At 48.2% G+C, this 18,670-nt stretch overlaps 3 protein-coding genes across 7 annotated transcripts; all 3 read left to right on the top strand.

The window, feature by feature from the left end:
• Positions 1–2,204: 2,204 nt before the first annotated feature.
• On the top strand, positions 2,205–4,900 carry LOC115381724 (uncharacterized). 2 transcript variants are annotated; one of them, XM_030083298.1, is made up of 8 exons: positions 2,205–2,265; positions 2,703–2,762; positions 2,902–3,465; positions 3,543–3,752; positions 3,828–3,913; positions 3,987–4,298; positions 4,453–4,542; positions 4,685–4,900. In XM_030083298.1, exons 4-8 carry the CDS (start codon positions 3,746–3,748, stop codon positions 4,832–4,834), a joined length of 645 nt encoding a protein of 214 aa, XP_029939158.1. In that variant the 5' UTR covers positions 2,205–2,265; positions 2,703–2,762; positions 2,902–3,465; positions 3,543–3,745; the 3' UTR covers positions 4,835–4,900. The 2 variants fall into 2 exon arrangements, with proteins under 2 accessions (XP_029939158.1, XP_029939167.1); XM_030083307.1 differs by lacking the exons at positions 2,205–2,265; positions 2,703–2,762 and having other exon boundaries at positions 2,923–3,465; positions 3,987–4,078; positions 4,175–4,298.
• A 415-nt stretch (positions 4,901–5,315) lies between these two features.
• LOC115381428 (uncharacterized) lies at positions 5,316–9,009 on the top strand. 3 transcript variants are annotated; one of them, XM_030082805.1, is made up of 10 exons: positions 6,676–6,752; positions 6,844–6,980; positions 7,218–7,293; positions 7,419–7,574; positions 7,652–7,861; positions 7,937–8,022; positions 8,096–8,187; positions 8,284–8,407; positions 8,562–8,651; positions 8,794–9,009. In XM_030082805.1, exons 2-10 carry the CDS (start codon positions 6,966–6,968, stop codon positions 8,941–8,943), a joined length of 999 nt encoding a protein of 332 aa, XP_029938665.1. In that variant the 5' UTR covers positions 6,676–6,752; positions 6,844–6,965; the 3' UTR covers positions 8,944–9,009. The 3 variants fall into 3 exon arrangements, 2 of the variants coding, with proteins under 2 accessions (XP_029938665.1, XP_029938656.1); XM_030082796.1 differs by having other exon boundaries at positions 8,096–8,407; XR_003930423.1 differs by lacking the exons at positions 8,562–8,651; positions 8,794–9,009 and adding an exon at positions 5,316–5,540 and having other exon boundaries at positions 6,670–6,752; positions 7,652–8,187; positions 8,284–8,340.
• Positions 9,010–9,425: 416 nt separating this feature from the next.
• Positions 9,426–17,364, top strand: LOC115381487 (sodium/bile acid cotransporter 7-like). 2 transcript variants are annotated; one of them, XM_030082930.1, is made up of 12 exons: positions 9,426–9,650; positions 10,783–10,865; positions 10,957–11,093; positions 11,331–11,406; positions 11,510–11,548; positions 11,681–11,716; positions 11,865–12,114; positions 13,785–13,836; positions 14,115–14,188; positions 14,365–14,510; positions 14,591–14,629; positions 15,476–17,364. In XM_030082930.1, exons 1-11 carry the CDS (start codon positions 9,551–9,553, stop codon positions 14,609–14,611), a joined length of 1,014 nt encoding a protein of 337 aa, XP_029938790.1. In that variant the 5' UTR covers positions 9,426–9,550; the 3' UTR covers positions 14,612–14,629; positions 15,476–17,364. The 2 variants fall into 2 exon arrangements, with proteins under 2 accessions (XP_029938790.1, XP_029938781.1); XM_030082921.1 differs by lacking the exon at positions 14,591–14,629.
• Positions 17,365–18,670: the final 1,306 nt, after the last annotated feature.

Genomic DNA, 18,670 nt, shown 5'->3' with positions numbered 1-18,670 from the left:
TCTGGGGCTCAGTTCAGCCTGAGCAGTGACGAGAAGTGCCTGTTATCTTTATCACCGCGCATGTGTGTGTGTGTGTACGTGTGTGTGTTCGTGCGTGCGTGTGTGTTTATTTGTTACAGAGATGAACGGACAAAGGCCCTGGGCCCTACGTGACTTCAACCATGCACGGATATCACAGATTTCACTCTGTCACAAATGTATTTCATCCTTTCATACATGTATTTCACTCTGTCACTCATGTTTTTCACTGTGTTTTGTGTTTGAAAGCTCTGCTGGTGTTTCATGTCCTTTTTGAGGCTAATTACCTCCTAAACAGCAGAAAGACTTTGTCTTGTATTTGTGAAAGCTGAAACAGAAGGCGTGATAAGGAGTGTAACCAAGCAGATTTATTGCTCTGATCAAATTACTTTTATTGCTCTACTTTCTGACTTCGCTGGAGAGATCACACGCGTCGACCACCAACAGCAGCCGCTGGTTTCATTAGTTTCCACTGGTGGAGGCATCGTCAAACCCACCAGGTTTAATTCTCACTTCGCTCTTCAAAAGCCTCCACGTTCACGAACAAATTACACTGGAAACTAATTGGAAAGAGAAGAAACGAGCTCAGACCCTCTCCGAGGAGGAAACAAGTCCTCAGCTGCTGCCGATTTCCACTGTGAAGCTTTATTAGAAAGCCTTTGAAGGGATGGGGTACATCCATCCATCCATCTACCACAACCACAGTTTCCATCCCATCTACAAGTCAAAGAAAACCTTCATGAAGAACATGTGTCAGTCTCTATCATTTTGGTGATTTTTTTTCAATATTATTATTATTTGCATCTTTGCAGTTGTCTAGTTGTTTTGTGTATTTTGTATGTTTCTGTTGTGAGAGTGTATTGTTAGTTATTTCATGCCTTTGCAGCTCTTTTGTGGATTTTTAAAGATTTTAAAATTACTTTTTGGACTTTTTACGTGGCTTTGTTGTGAGTGTGTTTCTTTTTTGTGCATTACTTGCTGTTATGTCTTTTTGTTGTTGTTTTGTCGTCTCTTATTTCAGTAATTTATTTCTTTTGTCCACTGTTCTTGGGGGTTATACAGTCATTTCGTGTCTTTATTTGAATTTCCAGGGTCATTTTCTGACTTTCTGAATGGAACCAGGCCGCTGGGACAGAACCTGCCACTCCGGTGTGGAACGCGGCCTGAGGTGACGGCGTTGCCATGGTGACGACGCAACGTACGTCCCGCCTGCCAGAAAAAAAGTTATTTTTTTCCTCATTTCTCCGAAAGTTTTTCATCGTTTAGAGCAACTTGACCGTCGCCAGAAAGACACAGGTTAGTAAACACAGCTTTAACGTGCATTCTTTAATCATGTTCGGTCTTTGGTGGCGTTAAATCAGAGCCGAGTGGCTTTCTCACCGTTTAGCAGGAAAAAAGCATAAACAATCCCACTGGTGCTGTTCAGCTTATGACAGAGTCTCATAAAGTTTTAACCCTGAATCACTTCCCCAAAGAAACACAACCTAGAAATGAATGGCTAATCCGTGTTTTGAAGCAGGTGTGTCCAAACATAAGGCCTGTGGTCCATAACCGGCCTGCCAGAGACTCCAAATCGGAACAACAGCCACTGAGCAAATGGAGAAAAAGTTCAAAGAAATTACTGACTTACATATTATTTGGAGAAGTATAAGTACACAGATGTACATGTATAGATAAATATGAGTGTGTTGACTAAATATACAGTTATATGCTGACTGCAGAAGTATAAACACATCGTACAATGACTGCAGTGAAAAGATGTCAATGTTTTTTTCAGAAATTCAAATAATTACCAGAAAAATTGATTACAATGTCAATGTGAAACCAATTTTAATGATGCAAATTATAATGAAATATCCCCCCAAAACTGTTGCATTATGGGTATTTTTACAAATTACCCCTGACAACATGGGTTCGAAGGTAACGTCTCAGCTCGGATCTCACTGATGGGTTGTGATCTCTGCTCTTAAGAAATTTGCTTTAAAGATTGTATATTTTATGTGAAATGTTCTCTATTTGCTTGATGGTTTGTCCAGATTTGAGCCTCTTGCTGACTGGTTTTGGTCCGCAGGCCTCATGTTGGACATCATTTCTTTAAATTGTGTGTGTGTGTGTGTGTGTGTGTGTGTGTGTGTGTGTGTGTGTGTGTGTGTGTGGTCACAGGATGAAGACGGGCAGGGCATCTCGGCAAGTCGGGTCCCCGTCGGATGAACCCGCTCCCGTCATGTCCAGGAGAGAAATCGCACAGTGAGTTTGGTTTCCATGGTAACCGCGCTGACTCCTTACGGCAACAAGATGTGTTCAAGTTCCCGTAATCGGTTCACATGAAAATTCTGTGTATTTTTCCCTTTATTTACACATCAGATTAGAGGAAAAACAGTCAAAATTGCCAGAAAAAGCCTCAAAAAGTACAAAAACACATTTCTTCTGGTCGTGAAAGTTGCAGATCTGTGGACTAGTAGCTAAAGTTGACTAATGGTTGCTGTTTACTGCAACTGTATCAAGACAAAACACAATCTCGGGTTGTGGTTTGGTTGTACATTTACATGACAACGGCCCTCAAAGCCACTGAAAAACACAACTTTTCTTTAAAAAAAAAACCCTTGTTGTCAGTGTTCCTGCCGTTTGGACACTGTTTTGAAGATGCTGCGGGGCGACCGCGGCTCCTCCTCTCCCTCTGGCAGGTTGACCTGCAGTCCCAAACAGCTGGTGTGTGTGGAGATGCTGCAGGAGGGAAACCACAGGTCTGTCCACGAACCAGCGACCGACGAGCCTTTCCACTGAGCAGTGAGCCCAGCTGTTGTGTGTGTGTGTGTGTGTGTGTGTGTGTGTGTGTGTGTGTGTGTGTGTGTGTGTGTGTGTGTGTGTGTGTGTGTGTGTCAGGTCCTTCACGGAGCTCTACAGTCTGCTGCGTTCTGATCGGGACCGGAGAGCAGCAGCAGAACCCGGGTCAGCTCTCTGCTCCCAGACGCCTCTGGAGGAACAAGCAGACAAACTGCAGCTCATCAGGAAACACCTGACCCGGGCCGAGGAGGAGGACCGGGTCCACCTGACCCGGGACCGGGTCCACCTGGATCAGGACCGGGTCCACCTGACCCGGGCTGAGGAGGAAGATCGGACCGGTGCTGGGTTCAAACTGACATGTTCTGTGACTCCTGAGAACGTTGAGAGCTTAATGTGACTCCGTGTGTGTGTGTGTGTGTGTGTGTGTGTGTGTGTGTGTGTGTGTGTGTGTGTGTGTGTGTGTGTGTGTGTGTGTGTGTGTGTGTGTGTGCGCGCGTGTGCGTGCAGGGGCGAGCGAGCAGCGTCTGCTCCTGGCTCGCCTCCTCTGGGCTCCAGAGGACGCCTGGCTCAGACTTCACTTCCTCCACGGTGCCGAGCAGGACGAAGGCTCCAGAAGCTCCGCTGAGAGAAAACTGAGCCTGAGTGAGGAGTACCTGAAGCAAGGTACACACACACACACACACACACACACACACACACACACCGGAGTCACACACACGCTCTTCCCCCTCCTCCCTCAGGTGAGCTGCACCGTGCGAGGCAGCAGGTGGAGCTGTTGCTCCAGCAGCTGGGAGACAGCTATCTGGACTCGAACCGTGGTCCCCTGCAGCTCCGGCTGCGCCGCGTGACGTGGACGACCTTCAGCCGGCTGGCCGCCGCCCTGCTGGACTCCGGGGACTGCGGCGCCGCCCTGGCGCTGCTCCGGCGGGCGCACGGCGCCGTCATGGAGAGTCGGTGGACATCAGCACTTCATCCTCTGTGACGATGAGGATGAAGATCCAAACACTTCTTCATCTCTGTTTCAGTCGGAGACAAGAGACTGGAGGCGGAGGCCGCGCTCCAGCTGGGACGGACCAATCAGAGCGCAGGGAACCACCACGCAGCCCGACAGGTTCCGGGCTGACCCCGTCACGTCTCCTGAGAGAGAGAGAGGAAGACTTGGTGATGAGAGTGTGTGTGTCCAGTTCTTCAACAGCTGCATGCAGATCTGTGGAACTCTGGGAGATACAGACGGACTGCTGGAGGCTTGCATGGCGACCGCTGAGTGCCTGGAGAGGTGGATACACACACATACACACACACACTCACCGTTCGTTTTCATATTTTTGTCTTTGCGTGTGTGTGTGTGCGTGTGTGTGTGTGTTGACATCAGTGAGGGGAGCTATGATGAGGCCGTCCAGTGCTTGGAGGAAGTCGTCGAAATCACCCGGAGCAACGGACTGCAGGAGCAACTGGCTGAGACCTATATGCACCTGGGAAACAACTACTACAGCAGGGTAACACACACACGCACGCACACACACACACACACAGCACCTCACCAGCTGTGAAGCTCGCCACACGTCTCTGCTGTCCCTCCGTCCTCCGTCCTCGTCCCCAGCAGACTCTGATGTGTGCCTCTCAGTGATTGGCCGCCTCTCTCGCCTGCAGGCTCGGTGTCGGACGGCCTGTGACTACTTCCTGCAGAGCTGCCAGGCGGCCAGAGACGCCGGAAACCGGTCTCTGCTGGAGGACGCTCAGGTAGGCTGCTGCACTCAGCAACCGAGAAAACTAGGTTTTTTATTTTTCAAAAAGTTGCATTCTCCCGTTACCATGGCAACGGAGTTGTCGTTTACCGTTCTTGTTACCAAGACTTTCTGTTCTCTCTCTCCCTCTCTGCCAGGTGATGGTGGGCGTCTGTCGCGCTCGCAGCTCGTTTGAGTCATACATGGCCGACGTGGCGTCGTCCTCGCCGTCGGCCTTACGGAGACTCTGGCGGTACGAGGCCGCCGGGGCCGAGCGGGACCCCGACTCTGGCGCTGAAGAGGGCTGACTGGTGCTCGCGGAACCTCCCTTCGTTAGCTTTGTTCTGTTGTAATAAATCCAGTTCAGACATTGACACGTCTCTCCTGAATCGTCTTCCTTTCATCATATTGTTCACATCTTTCCTTTTTGTATTCTTTATTCATGTTCCAGGTTAGGGTTTAAGGTATTTTTTAAGTACTATCGTCAGTACTCAGTAAAGGTCGTTCTCATTCCTAGTGTCTTTGTAATATTGTGTAATCGTTATTTTAGTCATGTCCTGGGCCGCATTTGAACCTCTCATGGACCGGTTTTTTGTGTCTGAGCCTTATGTTTACACCGCTGGTCTACGTGGTTCTTTACGGTAGTTTCCATAAATCTGCTGCTGCGTCTTTTTTACGGTGTTTACGGCCCGTCAGCGGGTCACGTGACCGGAAGATTTGCTCTGCTTGTGTGTGAGTGTTGTTTTTTTTTTTTTTTTTTTTTTTTTCCCCCCCCCTTGCTGTCAGGAGTTGAAATATTCGCGGAGGAAAGCGGCGGAGTTGAGAAAACTTCAGTCCGCCTGCTGCGACAGCGGGGCCGGCGTGGAGTCCCGCAGGAGTCCCGGTGGCGTCCCGGAGGACCGGGGGGCTGAGCCATGGGCATCCTGGCGGTGATACGGAAGGAGTGGTTCATCATCGGCATCGTGCTGGTCATCCTATCCGCCAAAGTGCAGCCCAGCTTCGGAGTCAGAGGAGGTGAGCGGCTCGGAGCTCCGTACTGACCCGAACGGCTCCGGACCAGACTTCCGCTCAGTTTCACGCATTTTTCATCCACACCGGGTTTCTGGCTTCACCTGATCGCTCAGATTAAAACGTCACATTTGTTTTAAATGCTTCTAAAGTCACTTAATAAATCGGCATCATTCTGTTTCTCCTTCCTGCTTTTTAATTCGAACAACACACCAACTTTAACACGCACTTCCACTGTGTCGTTCGCACGTCTCATTACAAACATGAACGGAGAAGTGATCCAAAATGTGGCACTTTCTCCTCACGTGGGAGTTTTTCTGTAGACACGAGATGTGCCGAAATAACGAGTGACACTGGGTGATTGGGATTATACTGCAGTTAGTCTGATAATGATGCGCGTCGAGTTCTAAATGTCAAAAAAATGCAAAACTTCCGTTTTTTTAAACGGAGTCTCGTTTTTTTTAAACTGTGAGGTACATACCTCCAGCTTACAGGGGCTCCTTTGTGTGTGTGTGTGTGTGTGTGTGTGTGTGTGTGTGTGTGTGTCCATCCATACCTGGCACAGTAATGACACGTTGCATTCAGCAGAAGTGTCAACACACACACACAGAGCTCTCATATTTACTCACTGATTCTGGTACTTCACTCTTGTTTTCCGGCAGGTTGTTGGATCAGAGGTGGGGCGAAAAGTGTGACAACTGCTGGAGGGGGGGTTTTAAACTCTTCCAGAGAGACACAGTATCATATGAGAGGGAAAACATTCAGAGACGCAGAATTACAGGAAACGTTATAAAGTGTCAACCTGTAAGAGGCATGAAGTGTGTGTTTTCCCGTCTATCTAGTTATGAGTTATGTGCACATAATAGCATAGAATACCTGTACACACCTGTCTTTGTGTGCTTGCTTGAGTGTGTGTGTGTTGGTGCAGAGATTGAAATGCATCATGACTGCACGAACCGGTAAAACTTCCTCCCAGAGACGCAAAATGACAACAAAAAGATGCAAATGACTCCTATACTACGAAACTGTGGTGAAGAACCAGAACGATGAATGGAACGACCTCAAGCAGGGTTCCTGCCGTCACCTCGGTTACCATGGTAACCAGCGTTGTAACACCCTGGTCTGTCTCTCCCAGGCCCGTTGAAGCCGGAGGTCACCGTGGCGTACGTCGCCGTCGCCCTCATCTTCTTCAACAGCGGGCTGTCGCTGAAATCCGAGGTGACGCCCTCAACCGGAGCGTGCAGTGATGTGGCGGCGCGTTCAGGTGCAGCTGGGAGACCTCACAGTGTGTGTGTGTGTGTGTTTTCAGGAGCTGACCAGTGCTCTGTTTCACGTCCGCCTCCACCTGTTCGTTCAGTCCTTCACGCTCGTCTTCTTCCCGCTCGCCGTCTGGCTGCTGCTCAGAGTGCTGGCGTTCACCGCCATCGACCAATGGCTGCTCAGAGGGTACGACCACCACCGTGGAGGATAGATCAGTCTGGTGTTGATCTGCTCGCCGTGCGCTGGTCCGTGTTCGGTCTGTTTCTGGTCCGGTGTTGGTCTCGATGTCACTGTGTATTCAGCGAGGGTTTGGAAATCAGATCCTGCGTTCTCACCTCGCTCTCCTCACACATGGAGGAGGCAGGAAGTGAGTCAGTTGGGTTTCATCTCGCCAGCCTTCATCCTGGTCTCGTGGTTGCCTAGGTTACAAACGGTGAGCTGCATGCCCCCCCCGGTCTCCTCCGCTGTGATCCTCACCAAGGCCGTTGGAGGCAACGAGGTAATGAACTCCTGCTTCTTCACCCTCAGAGCGACACATGGCGCTGCCGCGGTCCTCTAATCTATGTGTGTGTGTGTGTGTGTGTGTGTGTGTGTGTGTGTGTGTGTGCGCGCGTGTGCGTGCAGGGGCGAGCGAGCAGCGTCTGCTCCTGGCTCGCCTCCTCTGGGCTCCAGAGGACGCCTGGCTCAGACTTCACTTCCTCCACGGTGCCGAGCAGGACGAAGGCTCCAGAAGCTCCGCTGAGAGAAAACTGAGCCTGAGTGAGGAGTACCTGAAGCAAGGTACACACACACACACACACACACACACACACACACACACCGGAGTCACACACACGCTCTTCCCCCTCCTCCCTCAGGTGAGCTGCACCGTGCGAGGCAGCAGGTGGAGCTGTTGCTCCAGCAGCTGGGAGACAGCTATCTGGACTCGAACCGTGGTCCCCTGCAGCTCCGGCTGCGCCGCGTGACGTGGACGACCTTCAGCCGGCTGGCCGCCGCCCTGCTGGACTCCGGGGACTGCGGCGCCGCCCTGGCGCTGCTCCGGCGGGCGCACGGCGCCGTCATGGAGAGTCGGTGGACATCAGCACTTCATCCTCTGTGACGATGAGGATGAAGATCCAAACACTTCTTCATCTCTGTTTCAGTCGGAGACAAGAGACTGGAGGCGGAGGCCGCGCTCCAGCTGGGACGGACCAATCAGAGCGCAGGGAACCACCACGCAGCCCGACAGGTTCCGGGCTGACCCCGTCACGTCTCCTGAGAGAGAGAGAGGAAGACTTGGTGATGAGAGTGTGTGTGTCCAGTTCTTCAACAGCTGCATGCAGATCTGTGGAACTCTGGGAGATACAGACGGACTGCTGGAGGCTTGCATGGCGACCGCTGAGTGCCTGGAGAGGTGGATACACACACATACACACACACACTCACCGTTCGTTTTCATATTTTTGTCTTTGCGTGTGTGTGTGTGCGTGTGTGTGTGTGTTGACATCAGTGAGGGGAGCTATGATGAGGCCGTCCAGTGCTTGGAGGAAGTCGTCGAAATCACCCGGAGCAACGGACTGCAGGAGCAACTGGCTGAGACCTATATGCACCTGGGAAACAACTACTACAGCAGGGTAACACACACACGCACGCACACACACACACACACAGCACCTCACCAGCTGTGAAGCTCGCCACACGTCTCTGCTGTCCCTCCGTCCTCCGTCCTCGTCCCCAGCAGACTCTGATGTGTGCCTCTCAGTGATTGGCCGCCTCTCTCGCCTGCAGGCTCGGTGTCGGACGGCCTGTGACTACTTCCTGCAGAGCTGCCAGGCGGCCAGAGACGCCGGAAACCGGTCTCTGCTGGAGGACGCTCAGGTAGGCTGCTGCACTCAGCAACCGAGAAAACTAGGTTTTTTATTTTTCAAAAAGTTGCATTCTCCCGTTACCATGGCAACGGAGTTGTCGTTTACCGTTCTTGTTACCAAGACTTTCTGTTCTCTCTCTCCCTCTCTGCCAGGTGATGGTGGGCGTCTGTCGCGCTCGCAGCTCGTTTGAGTCATACATGGCCGACGTGGCGTCGTCCTCGCCGTCGGCCTTACGGAGACTCTGGCGGTACGAGGCCGCCGGGGCCGAGCGGGACCCCGACTCTGGCGCTGAAGAGGGCTGACTGGTGCTCGCGGAACCTCCCTTCGTTAGCTTTGTTCTGTTGTAATAAATCCAGTTCAGACATTGACACGTCTCTCCTGAATCGTCTTCCTTTCATCATATTGTTCACATCTTTCCTTTTTGTATTCTTTATTCATGTTCCAGGTTAGGGTTTAAGGTATTTTTTAAGTACTATCGTCAGTACTCAGTAAAGGTCGTTCTCATTCCTAGTGTCTTTGTAATATTGTGTAATCGTTATTTTAGTCATGTCCTGGGCCGCATTTGAACCTCTCATGGACCGGTTTTTTGTGTCTGAGCCTTATGTTTACACCGCTGGTCTACGTGGTTCTTTACGGTAGTTTCCATAAATCTGCTGCTGCGTCTTTTTTACGGTGTTTACGGCCCGTCAGCGGGTCACGTGACCGGAAGATTTGCTCTGCTTGTGTGTGAGTGTTGTTTTTTTTTTTTTTTTTTTTTTTTTTCCCCCCCCCTTGCTGTCAGGAGTTGAAATATTCGCGGAGGAAAGCGGCGGAGTTGAGAAAACTTCAGTCCGCCTGCTGCGACAGCGGGGCCGGCGTGGAGTCCCGCAGGAGTCCCGGTGGCGTCCCGGAGGACCGGGGGGCTGAGCCATGGGCATCCTGGCGGTGATACGGAAGGAGTGGTTCATCATCGGCATCGTGCTGGTCATCCTATCCGCCAAAGTGCAGCCCAGCTTCGGAGTCAGAGGAGGTGAGCGGCTCGGAGCTCCGTACTGACCCGAACGGCTCCGGACCAGACTTCCGCTCAGTTTCACGCATTTTTCATCCACACCGGGTTTCTGGCTTCACCTGATCGCTCAGATTAAAACGTCACATTTGTTTTAAATGCTTCTAAAGTCACTTAATAAATCGGCATCATTCTGTTTCTCCTTCCTGCTTTTTAATTCGAACAACACACCAACTTTAACACGCACTTCCACTGTGTCGTTCGCACGTCTCATTACAAACATGAACGGAGAAGTGATCCAAAATGTGGCACTTTCTCCTCACGTGGGAGTTTTTCTGTAGACACGAGATGTGCCGAAATAACGAGTGACACTGGGTGATTGGGATTATACTGCAGTTAGTCTGATAATGATGCGCGTCGAGTTCTAAATGTCAAAAAAATGCAAAACTTCCGTTTTTTTAAACGGAGTCTCGTTTTTTTTAAACTGTGAGGTACATACCTCCAGCTTACAGGGGCTCCTTTGTGTGTGTGTGTGTGTGTGTGTGTGTGTGTGTGTGTGTGTGTGTCCATCCATACCTGGCACAGTAATGACACGTTGCATTCAGCAGAAGTGTCAACACACACACACAGAGCTCTCATATTTACTCACTGATTCTGGTACTTCACTCTTGTTTTCCGGCAGGTTGTTGGATCAGAGGTGGGGCGAAAAGTGTGACAACTGCTGGAGGGGGGTTTTAAACTCTTCCAGAGAGACACAGTATCATATGAGAGGGAAAACATTCAGAGACGCAGAATTACAGGAAACGTTATAAAGTGTCAACCTGTAAGAGGCATGAAGTGTGTGTTTTCCCGTCTATCTAGTTATGAGTTATGTGCACATAATAGCATAGAATACCTGTACACACCTGTCTTTGTGTGCTTGCTTGAGTGTGTGTGTGTGTTGGTGCAGAGATTGAAATGCATCATGACTGCACGAACCGGTAAAACTTCCTCCCAGAGACGCAAAATGACAACAAAAAGATGCAAATGACTCCTATACTACGAAACTGTGGTGAAGAACCAGAACGATGAATGGAACGACCTCAAGCAGGGTTCCTGCCGTCACCTCGGTTACCATGGTAACCAGCGTTGTAACACCCTGGTCTGTCTCTCCCAGGCCCGTTGAAGCCGGAGGTCACCGTGGCGTACGTCGCCGTCGCCCTCATCTTCTTCAACAGCGGGCTGTCGCTGAAATCCGAGGTGACGCCCTCAACCGGAGCGTGCAGTGATGTGGCGGCGCGTTCAGGTGCAGCTGGGAGACCTCACAGTGTGTGTGTGTGTGTGTTTTCAGGAGCTGACCAGTGCTCTGTTTCACGTCCGCCTCCACCTGTTCGTTCAGTCCTTCACGCTCGTCTTCTTCCCGCTCGCCGTCTGGCTGCTGCTCAGAGTGCTGGCGTTCACCGCCATCGACCAATGGCTGCTCAGAGGGTACGACCACCACCGTGGAGGATAGATCAGTCTGGTGTTGATCTGCTCGCCGTGCGCTGGTCCGTGTTCGGTCTGTTTCTGGTCCGGTGTTGGTCTCGATGTCACTGTGTATTCAGCGAGGGTTTGGAAATCAGATCCTGCGTTCTCACCTCGCTCTCCTCACACATGGAGGAGGCAGGAAGTGAGTCAGTTGGGTTTCATCTCGCCAGCCTTCATCCTGGTCTCGTGGTTGCCTAGGTTACAAACGGTGAGCTGCATGCCCCCCCCGGTCTCCTCCGCTGTGATCCTCACCAAGGCCGTTGGAGGCAACGAGGTAATGAACTCCTGCTTCTTCACCCTCAGAGCGACACATGGCGCTGCCGCGGTCCTCTAATCTATGTGTGTGTGTGTGTGTGTGTGTGTGTGTGTGTGTGTAGGCAGCTGCAATCTTCAACTCAGCATTTGGAAGCTTCTTGGTGAGACTTGATGATTTTTTTTGAGTTTTTTTTTTGTCATTTGAAGGTTTTGAGGCGTCCAACCTCTAATTGTGTGTGTGTGTGTGTTTCTTTGTGTGTGTGTGTGTGTGTGTGTGTTTTGTCTTCCTGCAGGGGATCATAGTGACTCCAGGACTGCTGCTCCTGTTTGTAAGTTTGAACACCCTCCCATCCAGAAACCAGACTGAAGATGGTTTAAAATGTCTTCTTCAGAGGCGTTTTTGTTTCCGTTCATTAATCTGAATTGACCTTCTGCTCGCTGACGTCGGTTTTTCTGGCTCCGCCCGCCTCTCTGCAGCTCGGCTCCTCCTCCTCCGTCCCCTTCTCCTCCATCTTCTCGCAGCTCTTCATGACGGTGGTGGTCCCGCTGGTCCTGGGCCAGGCGTGCCGGAGCTTCCTGCGGGAGTTCCTGGACCGGCGAAAGCCTCCGTTCGGCACCGTCAGCAGCGCCGTCCTGCTCATGATCATCTACACCACCTTCTGTGACACCTTCAGCAACCCCAGCATCCAGCTGGACCCCACCAGCCTGCTGCTGGTGGTCCTGATCAGTGAGTAGAACCAGCGAGCCCAGATCACTCCAGCGTTCAGGGCTGCTGCTACTGAAGGGAAAACGAAGAACCCAGAACTGGCTAAAAACACTCAGACTTTACAGTAAAGAATATCAAGAAACCAGGCCAAAGCCAGCCAGGAACCAGACCAGAACCAGACAGAAACTAGACCACAACCAGCCAGGAACCCGACTAAAATTAGCCCTGAAACTAGACCACGATCAGACCTAGACCAGCCCATAACCGGCTGGAGATAGGACTAGTACCAGGCTATATCCAGGCCAAACACCGGCCCGAAGTGACACTAAAATCAAGCCGAAACCAGCATAAAAACCAGGCGGAAACCAGGATGAAAACCAGCCCACAAGGCCCAATAATCCAATAATAATTCCCCAAAAAGGATTCCAAAAGTATCTACACCAGACTAATCCCAGGTCCAAACAGTCCAGAGAACCAGTCCAAACATGGGCCAACATACGGACAGGAGACAGGCCCAAAACCATAGAGAAACCAGTCCATTAAAACAAAGTGGCGGCTAACCAGCTAACTTCAGTTTAGGAGCAGCACAAGCTAAATGTTAAATATCAACCAGTTTCCAAAACTTCACTCCACTGAAACGGACCCTTGAGTTTCCAGTGACGTTATTTCTGCCGGCTCCGGTCGCTACACAGTCCTGGTCTAGCCGGACTTGACCTCTGCATTTGACACTGTAGATCACTGACTGGTCGGCTGGAATCTGGGACCGGGTTTTCAGGGTCTGTCCTCCAGTGGCTCTCCTCGGATGTGATAAAAGGAAGAACTTTTAATGCGGCGGTCAACAGTGTGACGTCTGATGTGTAAAACCTGTCTTATGGGGTTGCTCAAGGTTCTGTTTTAGGTCCTCTTCTCTTCTTGTTGCCTCTTGTTCAGAACTGTTTTGCCACCTGAGAAATATCTCTCAGACCAGAAGAATGTTGTCCAAGTCAGACCTTGAGCTGATCATTCCTGCTTTAGTCTATTGTAATTCTCGTTTTGCTTGTTTCTGTTCTCCACGAACTCCAAACCGTACAAAACTCAGCAGCTAGACGACTGACAGGTTCACCCAGAACATCCCACCTTACCCCCGTTCTGTCCGGGCTTCGCTGGCTTCCTGCTCAGTCTCGGACTGACTTTAAGATTTTAGTTCTGACTTTCCCAGCGCTGCATGGTGAGGCCCCCCCGGTGACTCCTCACAGAGAACCCTTCAGTCTTCAGACCACAAACTGCTGCTTTTAGCCGAATGTCTCACGAGAAAAATCTATGATGTCTAACATATTTGTCTTTTTTACCTTGTGCAGCACTTTGTGATTTTATCTCTGAAAAGCACTTCAATAATAACCTTTACTTACTTAAGTAATCTGAGTCCACAGACAGACGACAACGAGGACAACAAGCAGACCGAACATCCAGAAACCAGAGTCAGACCAGGAAGTGAACATGAGAACGCAAATGTATTTTTCAGTGGAGGACAGAGCTGACACAGTTAAAGAATCATCACTGAATTTAGTTTAAGGAAGAAATTATTTTCCTAATCAGGACTCAGTCACGGCTGAACTCCAACAGCTTATAGTTGAACAAACTTAAATTCTCTGGATGTTTCACCAACGCTGAAGTAAAATTAAAATATGTCTTTTTCTGCTTGTTTTCTGCAGTTTTTGCGATCCAGATCAGCTTCATGCTGCTCACCTTCACCTTTTCTACCAGGTGAGACCAACCAGAACCCACCAGGTCAAACCGGACCAAATCCAGGTCAAAGGTCATCCAGACACCAGTGTAGACCAGGTCAAAGACAAAAGAACTTAGTAGGCAGCAGAAGTTAAACAACAAGGTGAACCCCGTCCATAAGAAGAGTAGACAGAAAGCTGGAATGTTTCTGAACCGTCAGTCAGTTTTAGTTTGACGGCAGTTTGACGGTCGATCCTCGGCAGACTGGAAGGCCTGTTTTAGATCCTCATCTTCAGACCAGGACTCTGTCTCTGCAGGTCGGGCTCAGGATTCACCCCCGCCGACACCGTGGCCATCGTCTTCTGCTCCACCCACAAGTCCCTGACGCTCGGTAGGTTCGGGAAACGTTTCAAGATTCCGCCTGATCAGAGTTCACTTCCTGATCCGTGTTTGTTTGTTTGACCACGAGTGGGCACTGATGTTTGTTTTTTGGAAAGCTCAAACATGCGGAGAAAAACTATTTACACAGTGTGTGTGTTTGTGTGTGTGTGTGTGTGTGTGTTGCAGGAATCCCCATGCTGAAGATCGTGTTCGCAGGCTACCAGCACCTCTCCCTCATCTCCGTCCCTCTGCTCATCTACCACCCGGCTCAGATCCTGCTGGGATCCATCCTCGTCCCGACCATCAAGACCTGGATGAACAGCCGCCAGAAGGTGCGCGCGCACACGCGCACGCATGCGGGCACGCTGAAACACACACACACTAACCCCCTGACTTGTGTCCTCTCCTTCAGTCTAGTCTGTTGTTGAGATAGAAACAGTCCCTCAGCTGAGTGAGTAAACGGCCGACTCCTCCCCGTCGCTCCGCTTCAACATAATGAAAACTTGTAATTTATTTCCCACAAAATAATCATTTAATTCATGTTGATTTTCTCTCAAATCAAGTTTTTTATTTGGCTTTTTTTTTTTTTGCCCAAATCAATTTATTGAAACATCTTACAGGATAATCTTTTAAATTAAAAAAAAAATACGGATTTTTTTTTTCTATTTTTATGTTAGAAATTTCTTCGTTTCAATTTTGTTAATTTCTTTTTTTAATTTGTTGATTTAAATATTGGAATTAGGAGGAATCAGTCTAATAAATCTGGGAGAATCTTCTAAACTTCATATATGAAATAGATGAAAAAATATATATATATGTGAAGTTAGTCAAGCTTGTTTCATTATAATGAGGATTTTCTTTTAGATTTACTGATTTCAATAGATTACATTGTAATTAAAGTGATGAAAATTAAACATTCAATTTAATTTTTTTCCTTATTTAATTGAGTTTTTAGTTTATTTTTTTCCTTTTAACTGGCCACGTGAGAAAATTTACACTTTTAATATCATAAATCAGTTTGAAAAAAAGGAAAAAAAAAATTAGACTTTCATTGTTTTTCTTCATTTCAATGAAATTGGGTCAAATCTTGTAATTATGATGAATTTACAAATCCACCCTGGCGTGAATGTGGAGTGGAATGCCGTCCTTGCTCGTGTTGCGTCCTCGGTGGTGGGAATCAGACCGTCCTCGTTACTGAAGTCGGTTTGTGTCGAAACGATCGCAGCATGCGTGATTGAATCGTCTCTGGAGTGTGAACCGTCCCCGACTCTCCCTGCTTCTTCCCGTCTGGTCTCAGGAGGTGAAGCTGACGGCGCTGGAGCCCGTTTGACCAGCCAGAGGAGGACCACGGCGGGGGAGGGGGGCGTGGCCACAATACGTGCCTTGTTACAACCAATCAACGAAGACCTCAACGCGGCGGACGCTCGCCTCGACGTGTTTCTACAGAGTTTTCCATCATATAGTGTTTTATATTTAAAAAGAAGCTTTATTTTTCTACGAATACCTGAATGGACCAGGAGGGGGGCGGGGTCTGTGCCTGAAGGGGCGGAGTTACCGGGACCATCGATGCTTCTTTTTTTTTATTCTTTTCTTCTAGCTGTTACTGCTGGAAGCTTTGTTACAGATTGAACTGAAGCTGGGTTTGGGGATCCAGCAAAGCGAAGGGCTCTTCCAGACGTTCTGAAGTCCCACCCGAGCCGTGAGGTCGGGACTCGAACCCACAGGTCAAATCATCTTCCTTCTGTTTACTTCTCGATCAAACAATCACCAGAGGTCAAGGCTCTCGTAAGCCAACGGGAAAGGCTAAAGTTGTTACGTTTATTCTAACAATCAGGTCACAATATCAAGCTGTATGCAGATGATCCTGTTTCTTCTATATCTGAGTGTTTCTGTTACCATGACACCAAAGTTCTGTTTCCTTTAAAGAGTTTGAGGTCTGACTGGGTTCGATTTTTGTTTTCTTTGTTCCTGAGCTGTGAAACAAAATCCAACAAAAACTTTTCCAACGGGTGGAAAACATTTTGTCTTCATCTGATTTCATTTATACTAACCATCATTTTAGCGATGCACCGATACCACTTTCCTAAAGGACGAATACTAACCGTTAGCTACTCCCCGATACCTAGGACTTATTGAATGCTTTAAGTTCCATGAGAAAATGTTACATGAAGAATCTGCATTGAAGCTCTTTAGCACGGCTCAACGTTACGAGCAGTTAAGCTAACGAGCTACACCGTTGCTAACTGCTGATTCAGTTGCTGCTGTTGTATCAACTGTCTTTCTCCTCTTGACGTTTTAGCACAGAGTTTACCGTCTGTCTTTCTTTTGTCGTTTTCATCAATATGATTCTCCTAAATATAAGCTTTGAGTTTAGAGCTAAATAGCGAGCATTGGCATGCTGATTTAATTGAGTTGCATTGTCCAGACACCACTCGTCTCCCTGCTGCTGACGGATGACACCACGAGATTCTCGTCAGGCCCAACAGGGAAGCTTTTTACTCCGTGAAGTATTGGACCCGATACCATGACACTGGTATCGGTATCGGTGCATCACTAATACTCACACATTCCGTTCAATTAGAAATAGTCACTTTATTTTTCAATACAATGAGAACTTGTAATTTATTTCCTAAAAAAATAGTTATTTAATTATAATAATGATTTAATCTGAATTATTTTTTGCTGTTTATTAGCCAAATTTTGAGTAAAAATACTCCATGAAAATCTGTGTTCATCGAGCTTATAGATGGTGAAAGTGAGGTAAATGAGTGAGATGCTCCAAGCTTTCTGACCTTTTCCTCCTCCTTTACCTGAGATTCTTCACTACTCCACAAACATTGGTCATCTGCTGTGTTTTTTGTCTTCGCAGCTAGCATCCGGTTCAGAAGTAGTCAGTAAACTTGTGCCATGTTTATCACAAAATCCGATCTGAGTCACTTAATAAAACATGTGTAACCACACCGTCAAAAAGAAATCGTATTTAGGCAGCAAATCCATCGGACTCGCAGTGTAAAAGAGTGTTTTATTTGTTTTTAATCATTAATTTTAGCAGGAAAACAATTAAAACACTAACAGGTTTATGGTTTTAAAGGAGTTGAGTTGCTGTTTGGAGTGTGACTGGAGGAATGTGTGTGTTTGTGTGTGTGTCTCTGACTCTTCTTCTGTAATTAAAGGTATTTGATGACAGTCCTGCAACACTCTGGTTTCTGTGCTACACTGCCACCTTTTGGCCAGTGTTGGTACTACAGGGATGCCTCTCTATTTTCACCAGTCAGATGGCTCTGCTGTCACAACTCCTGGAATCTCATGTTACAAACTGAAGCTGTTAAATTCCTGCCAGCAAACCTTCCAGAACTATTTAAACACACAGTGGAGCTAAAACTGAAACGGCCTTGAAATACCACAATGGTATGCACTTTATTATGGATCTGACTTAAATGGTAATGATACATTTCATTTTCAAAGCACCCTTCAAAACTCTCAAGGTCGCTGTACGGACGTCAGGTGGGAGTAAGGACCAGAGATGAAGAGTGGACCCACGGAAAACTCAGTTCCTTGTGCTGAAAGGTTCAGACAGACAGAGGATGGCTGGCTGGCTGGATGGCTTCGAAAGTGTGCAGGGTTCTGGAGACAATGGGAAAGGAGGGGGTTCTGGAGACAATGCGGGCGAAAGAGTTCTGGACTATTTGGAGATTATGGAGAGATTTTTTTTTAAATGGTTTTAGTTTACATGCACATTTATGAGTTCAGTTGAGAAGTCCAAACTTTTGCGTGCTGAGGGTTTGTTTACATGACTGTCACCCATAGCACGACCTTTTGGAAACATCCCATCTCTGTGGGAAGAGGGTAAAACGCAACTTTTCGTGTAATCTCCTTCTCTGTGGAAAAAGAAAATGATTTGACTCCGTCCCCATGGAAACAGGGAAAACGCAACTTTTTGGAAATACTCCTTTTTCTGTGGAAACAGACAACTTTTTGGAAATGTCCCATCTCCAGGGACATGGAAAACAGATTCTGAAAACACATTCACTCCGTCCCCATGGAAATGGGGTAAAACACAACTTTTGTAAATGCTCCAATGCCGTCTCCATAGAAAGGAGAGGAAATGCTACTTTTTGGAAGTGACTCCCATGGTGGAAATTTTTGTTTCTGTTGGTGTATCAACAGGCGAAAATGACACTTTCTGACATGGAATCATGAAACTTTTTTGAAATGAAAACACCAAAGTGATGCGTTTTCACCTGAAATGTTGTGGCGTAAACAAGGCCTAAATGTAGTTTCAGTCTTCAGTAGCACAATAGTAGCACTGCACAGTCTGTAAAACATCCTCACACGCCGGCCCAGAAATGAAGTGTGGCACATCGAGTTGACTCTTTAGTAACATTTTTTTTTATGAAAATGGCGGTTTGAATTTAGCCATGTTTGTTTTGAACAAAGCAGAGAAGTAGATCTACAGTATAACATAGCAGTATAGTTTAACAATAGAACTCAT

This window comes from Salarias fasciatus, chromosome 3 (assembly GCF_902148845.1).
Source record: "Salarias fasciatus chromosome 3, fSalaFa1.1, whole genome shotgun sequence".
Classification (NCBI taxonomy): domain Eukaryota; kingdom Metazoa; phylum Chordata; class Actinopteri; order Blenniiformes; family Blenniidae; genus Salarias; species Salarias fasciatus.
This window is presented reverse-complemented; position numbering and strand designations above follow the sequence as displayed.

What these genes read in the sequence shown, in the direction of transcription:
- LOC115381428 (XM_030082796.1), top strand. An exon ending in ACCACCACGCAGCCCGACAG is followed by an intron (nt 8,023 to 8,095) that starts GTTCCGGGCTGA and finishes GTGTGTGTCCAG; the next exon opens with TTCTTCAACAGCTGCATGCA. An exon ending in GAAACAACTACTACAGCAGG is followed by an intron (nt 8,408 to 8,561) that starts GTAACACACACA and finishes TCTCGCCTGCAG; the next exon opens with GCTCGGTGTCGGACGGCCTG.
- LOC115381487 (XM_030082921.1), top strand. Translation starts at nt 9,551, where the DNA reads ATGGGCATCCTGGCGGTGATACGGAAGGAGTGGTTCATCATCGGCATC. An exon ending in GGCTGTCGCTGAAATCCGAG is followed by an intron (nt 10,866 to 10,956) that starts GTGACGCCCTCA and finishes GTGTGTTTTCAG; the next exon opens with GAGCTGACCAGTGCTCTGTT. An exon ending in GGATGAACAGCCGCCAGAAG is followed by an intron (nt 14,511 to 15,475) that starts GTGCGCGCGCAC and finishes GTCTGGTCTCAG; the next exon opens with GAGGTGAAGCTGACGGCGCT.
- LOC115381724 (XM_030083298.1), top strand. An exon ending in ACCACCACGCAGCCCGACAG is followed by an intron (nt 3,914 to 3,986) that starts GTTCCGGGCTGA and finishes GTGTGTGTCCAG; the next exon opens with TTCTTCAACAGCTGCATGCA. An exon ending in CTCTGCTGGAGGACGCTCAG is followed by an intron (nt 4,543 to 4,684) that starts GTAGGCTGCTGC and finishes CCTCTCTGCCAG; the next exon opens with GTGATGGTGGGCGTCTGTCG.